The 8,169-nt window shown below is 34.4% G+C and overlaps 1 protein-coding gene across 1 annotated transcript; it reads right to left on the reverse strand.

Moving 5' to 3' along the window:
- Positions 1-3,061: 3,061 nt before the first annotated feature.
- On the reverse strand, positions 3,062-6,429 carry LOC143078747 (uncharacterized). The gene is made up of 4 exons (XM_076253729.1): positions 5,276-6,429; positions 4,433-4,680; positions 3,905-4,067; positions 3,062-3,376 (listed from the first exon to the last, which is right to left on the reverse strand). Exons 1-4 carry the CDS (start codon positions 6,258-6,260, stop codon positions 3,111-3,113), a joined length of 1,662 nt encoding a protein of 553 aa, XP_076109844.1. The 5' UTR covers positions 6,261-6,429; the 3' UTR covers positions 3,062-3,110.
- Between the last annotated feature and the right edge of the window lie 1,740 nt (positions 6,430-8,169).

Below are 8,169 nucleotides of genomic sequence, written 5' to 3' on the forward strand. Positions count from 1 at the left end.
CTCTCTACCATTCTTATTACTGGGTCGATCTCAATCCGGTACCAGATCATCTCCTTAGATCGTACAATGCAGAGGGCAACCAAGGCTCCAACTGCGTTCATCTGAATGCTTTGGATTGTGAGGACTGATGGCAGTTATTACAATGTTGTCTGAACTACCTGATCAGTGTCTGGTATATGATGTTTTGACCAAGCATCCAAAAACCATCAAAGAAACAATAAACATAGTCCCCTGGCATTAAACTTGTAAAAATGGCATGAGAGTGATCTCAGATTCGTCTAGTGGAGACGATGGAGGAGGAAGAAGTGGTTGACTATGTAGACTTTAAAAGCTGGACCTCATCGGTATGTAACATAAGAGAGACTAAATCAGTTTGAACGAGACTTGAGAGAGTCCATGACAAAGGATATTACTTAGTCAGTTGGTGATATGATGGATTCAAAACTGATGAATCAATAACCAGACAGAGAAGAGGGGAGACAATAATAGCTGGCTTTCATATTGATTGCTTGGGGAAATGGAACCTAAGCACAAAAAACGATCTTTCTTCTCGAGGTTACATGTTAAACGATAACATTGAAAGAATAACAATTTGCATACTGAATTGGAAAAAAACAGTGACCGTATTTCAAGATTATAATGAAATTTTGAAATAATAAACAAAGTTATTTACAAGTTACCATTGCAGTTAAACAATAACCAGGACAAGTTATTGATAGGTTCACTCCTTCAGATCTCGTGTCCAACAGATGTTAAGACAGGGTAAAACAGAAAGCCTCCATCAGATAGAGCAAGTCCTTTATATCGGGGTTTGAAAAGAAATACTAGAAATATCATTAAAGTAAGACCAACCTTAGATTAAAGATAGGTCATTAAACTATATTCGGACGAGGTTTTTTCTTGCCAAGAATACCATATTGCCTAGATACCATTGCAGGCTCCGCTCTATTTACATGCGTTGATTTATTATCCGGTCCCTGTGAAAGACTCGGTATTCCAAAGACTGCTCATGGGATTGAAATCATTAGTTCAAACTTTTCTACGTTTAATAGAGTTTGTATTACATGGTCTGCTATGGTCGTAATTTCTCATATACTAAGATGATGTTATAATTTTTAAGAACATATGGAGAGACTACGTTTAGTGTAAACACAGAATAAGGGAAGCAGGCTTATAGTTAGTTTAAACAAGAGAAGTACCAGTTTTAACAAACTTGTCTCCTGAATGTAAGGAATCTTTCCATAAAATAAGATATTGACACCAGTGACACTAGTATTAGTTCTGTACTAAGTCAAGTACAAGAAGGCCTAGAGAAAATAACAGCTTTTTGCAGACGAACTCTAAATAAAGCAATAAGTAATTATTGTATAACTGATAAACTGCTAGCATTTAGCTTTACGCTATTTTATAGAATATTACAGACAATATATGTTGGGTAGGACAATAAGTACGTGTCGAACACATACTTTTAAATTCGGATTTTTAGTCTCAAGGTGACAAATGGACGTATTGTAAGATGGATCGAAATATTATCCTAGTGTACCTGTTGTCCTCACGAGCAATGTTTTTGTTCAGAAAGTGACATTTTTAAAGTTTGAAGTGTAAACACCGCTATAAATGTATCAAATGGTCCCAAAAATACAGATTACTCTCATTAAAAACCCTACATATATTAAAAGTGAAACCTATACTCCAATAAAAGTAGTATTGAACAAAATAGAAAGAAAAATATAGCCCTTGAAAACTGTCCCAGTTATAGTAAGATAATGAAGGAATTTACCCTATCCTTGAGGTTTCAGAAAAAAATATAAACTTACTATTTAACCAAAGTAGTCCAGATAACTAGCATTATTTTATTCTTTGGGACACTAACGATGTTTTATGAAAGTTTTCACCAAGCAATGTCTCTGTTCATCAATCCCCAACCCGTTCAACACAAGATGTGCTTACAATCGCTAATGACACTCCTTTCCCTGCCATTTTGGACGAAAGAAAACCAAGTACGCATCCACGTCCAGTCAGATAGGGACGTTTAATCAGATTTCCCATATAGAGAGAATTCCGTGCTTTTAATACGCAAATTACTCTTGTAACAACTCTTTGAGGGGTCCATCGATGGCATGTGGCAAAGATAAATATCCGTCGCTATCCAATCTGCCATTCCTGTATCAGTCCAAAATCCTTTGTCCTTCATCCAGGATGGCCTCTGATGCAAGACTTGCCGGCCCAAGTATAGAATACGTTTAAGTAGTTCCGGCAATATTCGAAATATCCATACGCCAATACTTTAAATATGTTTAGGCGCGCAACAATCTGAAGGCCTAGTTCCGGCAATAATCGAAATATTCATTCGCTGAAACATTAAATATGTTCTTGTGGGTCGGTGTTTTTGGGGGTTAACATAACAGCTGTTAATATGTCAATGTGGATAGGGACTAGCATGAGGTTGGATACTCAATTAAATAGTCAGCAAGTTTACAGGTCAGCAGGTCGACAGGTCTGCAGGTCGACAGGTCAGCAGGACAACAGGTCAGAAGATGTTTCATGTTATCCATAGATTATTAGTCATTAAGTCAGGATGTTGTGTAGAGGGAAGGTTTGGTACTCAGTTAAATAGTCAGCAAGTCGAAAGGTCAGCAGGTCGACAGGTCAACAGGTCAGCAGGGCGACAGGTCAGCAGGTCGACGGGTCAGCAGGTCGACAGGTCAGCAGGCCGACATGTCAGCAGGACGACAGGTCGACAGGTCAGCAGATGTTTCATGTTATCCATAGATTATTTGTCATTAAGTCAGGATTTTGTGTAGGGAGAAGTTGAGTACTCAAAAAAAATAGTCAGCAAGTCGACTGTAATTGAACTGCAATTGAACTGTATCGTATTGTGTTACTGCTTGTTGGGTGTTAGTTTCTTTTTTAAACAGTCACCATTGCTTTTCACTTTTCTATTAAACTAAATTAAAACCACTGAATTATATGTGCTTTCGCATGATAAATTTTATTACTTTTATTCACAGAACTCTGTATTCGTTGTAAAGCCTCAAATTATAATTGTACATGTATTTATCTAATGAAAATGTTTAATGTTATTGCGTGTGTTTGGTCATCAAATAAATTCACCACAGTCCTTTGATTCCCTCTGCATGTGGATGATGTTGAATAGTAAAGTTCTTTTCTTCATCAGTAAGAGTTGATAAGTCGTTGAATGTTGACTCATATGTGTCAATATTAATTCCCACCGATTTGATGATTGTAGAATGTGCACCAATTTCCATATCGATGCAATTGCCTGGTATTTTGAAGAAAAAGTTACGCTTTCCATGGCGGGTTTTGATTGTCTTTAATGTGCCGAATCTATTTTGTTGCAACATTTCAAGTTCAACTAAAAAGTATAATGCGTATAATTAAAATGTGTAATATAAAAATATTGGAAGAATTATGATCAAAGACATGCGTAAAATTTATTGTATGTAGTATGAGAATCATGTTCCATTGATTATTTGATTGTTTTTAAGCTCATGACTAGGTGATGTACTATAATTGCATAAATTTTGTGTCTTTAAGGAGCATCTGTGCTTTCAAAGTATAAGGACATACTGAGTGACGCACATGTTGATATTTATAAAAACACCAACCCCAACCCACAATCATTAACCCACGCAAAAATACATTAAAAGATGTTTAATAATTGAGTTTTTGTATCAAACGTACATCATTTCGTAAATTATACCATGAACAAATATACATTTTGGAGCGTTCTCTTGTGAACATGTATATTTTACCTTGTATTTAAGTATATTTGCGTCATTGGAAGGAGCTGATGTGTATTCAGTATGGGTTACCAATGAAACAACTTGTTTGACAATAGGGAAAATATTTTAAACAATTATTAATAATTACGGAAACTTACTTTTGATGTTCTCGGCAAGTGAACGTTTTAGACGTTTTTGTAATTGTCGTATTGTAACAAATGGTCCACACGATTTGCACATGGCCTTGGCGACTCTGTCCCTAAAAGTTGCCACTGGTTTTAGATGAAGAGCTGGTGTGTCCCGATCACATGAAGCAATAGCCTGTAAGAAAGTTTTAATTTACTTAATATTTAAGCTTTTTATTTGATGTTTTGTATTCTACATAAAATTAATAATTTTTTTTTAATTGAAAACAGCTGTTATAATATAGCGATAATTATTTCGCAAATAGATTTAATTGATTTTAAATTTGCCGTTGGTTTGGCTTATTAATTTGTTATCAAGAATTTAATATAATTTTGGTACAGTTCCGTATTAAGATTTGCGTGTCATCTAAATTGAAGAAATGTTTTATTAAATAATCAAATTCAAATTGATATTACAATTTGATATTAATGCACAAAATGCTAGGTGTAATCATAGACCATTAATATGTAATTACTAAGACTAAGGATGATTTGACTAACCTGAACAAACAGTGATTTTTGTTGAGATAATGAATTATACAAGACCATTGCTTGTTTTAATCTAGATTTGGTTATTTCTAATGGTGTCGGTGTGTAGCACCCATCATTTAATCCACAACTGAAACTGTGTTGGAATACATGCAGAACGGCAGCAAGACGAAGAATATGAATGGTGTCTTTACTTGTCATCATTTCACTTTCATCTAGTGATATGTTAAGATTAGGAGTTTCATTCTCTTTGTCTTCCTCTGCAAATACAACGATAAGAATAATGTAAATTATGTTTAAACATTGAAATTTAAATGAGCAAACTTAAATAAATGTTGAAAAAATATAAAAATAAAAATAAGTTTTGTGTTTAAGATTATATTGTTATGCACATTTATTACGTTATAAGCAAATATAAGCTGCCACAATAGTTATGTAAACGATTAATAAATTAAATTTCTGGTATGAATTGAAAATGTTTGTGTAATAGTTTAAAACCGGTTGATTAACAATAAAAAACTCGAATGTATTATATCATTGCCTATGTGATTGAATGCTGCGACTTAATCAAGACTCCTTTTTAAAAATGTAAATGGGCGGATACAATAATTTAAAGTGGGTTCGTTTCCTTAAATTTCAGTGGTTTCATACATTTCAACTTTTTTTCAAAATTCTGTGTACATTGGAGGAGGTGGGGATGGAAGAGGGGGGGGGGGGGGGGGTGCAGATGTAAAATACTTAATTCTTGACTATTGTAATAAATATAATATTGCTATCTTGAACAAAGATATTGACATTAATATTGGAAATTTAACCCCAGTTCACTTTCTTTTCATGACTATACTGTTTACTTACCGTGGTCAGATCCATATTTGGCATTCATGTAGTCGGAATATGAGTCAATCAAACCATCAAACACACTCTCGGCATCTGCGGACAACTTGTAGTGCTTCCCTGCTAGGTGTTCCTCGTAAATGTTGTTCATGACATTTTCAAAACTTTGCAATTTGGTGTCTCGTAATAGTGGTACATTTGCTTTAGTAATTGCCGTGGTATTAAAGACTGGTTTGGCAACGCAAAACAGAAACCGATCCATTAAACCATCATCTCCACCAAGTTGACATAACTCTGAAAATAATGGTTGAGGTTGAATAAATAGACAGCAAGACATTGATGTTTTGGAAAAACCTCTTGTTCCTGTTACTAGGATGCTGGAGTCTCCTTTTCCTCCCCACATCTTACACAAAAGAGATCTCTCGCCTTCACCCTTCGATTGTTTTACATTTACAGATGACAAAAACCTGTGTCCTTCATCACACGTGATGATACCATACCCTTGGTTATTTAATTGGTGTTTCTGGAGACCTGCTGTCGTGTAAGCCTCCAATTGAATTGCAATTCCATGTTTTTCTTTTATTTTTTCCACCACGGGATCAATGACTTTGTAATATGTATTGGTTTTTCCTCCACCGGGTGCACATACTGCAACGATATACTGGTTTAACACGGTAGAATATGAGTTGTCTCCAACTGTCACCTTCGTATTTGGACCACACAAAGTAGTGGTTAGTGATAAAACACTGGACAAAACTAGGCTTCGGGAGCAATTTGTAGCTTTTTCAAATATAGAAAAATAATTCTCTGTTTCCTCTTCAAATACTTCTTTCCAAGGAATTTTAGTATTGTAAGCGGATTTGTAAAGGGATAAAATATCCTCGCTTCTGAACTTTTTAAAAGCCGCAGCCATCTTCAGCAGTCTCAAAGCAAAACAGCGATAACGTAACGTCATAATGTAGTTTCGCGAAAATCTGTTGAATATTTTCCCGTTTTTTAACGTCATAAAGTTGTTTGGGAGAAATCCTTTATAGTCAGTTTTCTGATTTGTGTGCACGTAGTTTGTGTTAAAAATTAGTATAGAAAAAGAAAATGGAAAACTTAGGAACTCCGTTACTAGATCGAGCACCAAAGGCGATAAATTGGTATGCTGTAGTCTCTAGCCAAGAATCAATAGTACCTTATATGATGGATAATGGATTATTAAAGAAAGAAATGACCTGCACACATTGTGCTTCAGATATGAATTTGTGTAAACGGAAAGACATTTCAGATTCTTTACAATGGAAATGCCCAGCGTGCCTGTTAACCAGCTCCATAAGGAGGAGTAGTATTTTTGAGGTAAATAAAAAGATTATTATCAAAATTTAATTATTGTTAATGGATATTGAACCAATCATATCTACATCTGTTGTTGATATAAAAAAATAAATCATCTTCCGAGGGATTTGTTGTGGTTAACATAACTGATTATATGTACAGTGAGTATGGGACATAAGATACGGACGGGCATCACCCGGTCATTGTGGATAGTTTGTGAAATATAGTAAACCGAAAATAGAGAGATTATCATAATCCATCCATTAGAATTGGCGTTTAGTTTTTGAGTTTTGATATTAATTGCAATATTCTAAAAAGTTTATTTGGCGCTATTTAACAGTATGTAGGCTAATACAACAGTAGCATGTCAGGTTTGAATACCGGTTGTAAAATAAAATTTACATGTAGTCTGTTTATGCGTTTTGTTGTGTGATATAAACATAATGGTCAGTGTAATCATCGCTATTCAGTGTGTTAACCAGTATGGAAAGATTAAGTAAATGTATATTCATGTAACAGTATTTCTTATGTTTTTATTTGGGAATTGTTATACTACACAGCAAAGTTTAAAAAAATATCACACTTTCATGTTCTTTTTTTCAGAAGTCCAAACTGCCACTACGAAAACTAATGGAACTAGTTTACTACTTTGGAATAGATCTTCAAATTTACGAAGTGGAAAAACTTTCCGATATCAGTGATGTCAGTGTTATTGAATTGTTTGACCAGTTCCGGATAGTATGTAAGGAATCGTTATCAAATTATCCAGTCTTATTGGGATCAAACAGTGAACATTTGATTGAAATCGATGAAAGTCTCTTTGGAAAAAAGAGAAAATATCACAGAGGTACAGGAAAACAAGATACCTGGGTTTTTGGAATGGTGGAGAAGGGGTCAAGGAAAGTGATTTTGCAAATAGTGGAAAAAAGAGATCGTAAGACCTTGTTACCAATTATTCAGGAAAATGTTGCCGAAGGAGCACACATTAACTCTGATTGTTGGGCGGCGTATAACACATTGGAAAAGGAAGGATGTGTGCATAAAACTGTAAACCACAGTAAAGAATTTAAAGCACAAGATGGAACCTGCACAAATGAAATTGAAGGCATATGGGGGCTTGCAAAACTGAAAATCAAATCAATGAAAGGAGTGAGACATGAAAGAATCGGTGACATATTAAATGAATTTTGCTACAGATACAGATACGGGTTTTCAAATGGAGACGTTTTCCATAAATTTTTAAAGGACATTGCAATCTTTAATGAAAAAAAATGAAACGGCCAATAAAAGATAAACTAAAATGGATTAAAAAGCGCCACTGTAAACTTAAAGAAAAAGTAATTGACGAGTTTTGTTTTGTTGAAATTTAATTTTTCCTCTCAAATAAAATATACAATCACTTCTTTTATATATATATTAGATGAAAAACTATAAATAGCTTATACTGTTATTGGATGTGTTGAAGCTTATGTTTTTTTATCTGTAGAACCGTTTGCCTCAACTTTTAAAAATTATAAAAAAAGAAATAGCTACATTTTCGACTTGTCGGACTGTCAATCAAGCTAATTGTTGACATGTCGCTGTCGACCTATCGA

The sequence above is a fragment of the Mytilus galloprovincialis genome, chromosome 1, assembly GCF_965363235.1.
Source record: "Mytilus galloprovincialis chromosome 1, xbMytGall1.hap1.1, whole genome shotgun sequence".
NCBI lineage: Eukaryota > Metazoa > Mollusca > Bivalvia > Mytilida > Mytilidae > Mytilus > Mytilus galloprovincialis.

Excerpts from the sequence above, each read along its gene's own strand:
- LOC143078747 (XM_076253729.1), bottom strand. The coding sequence starts at position 6,260 with ATGACGTTAAAAAACGGGAAAATATTCAACAGATTTTCGCGAAACTAC. Across the intron at positions 4,068-4,432 it reads AAAAATCACTGTTTGTTCAG|GCTATTGCTTCATGTGATCG; the intron begins GTTAGTCAAATC and ends ACTTTCTTACAG. Across the intron at positions 3,377-3,904 it reads ACTTGCCGAGAACATCAAAA|TTGAACTTGAAATGTTGCAA; the intron begins GTAAGTTTCCGT and ends TATACTTTTTAG.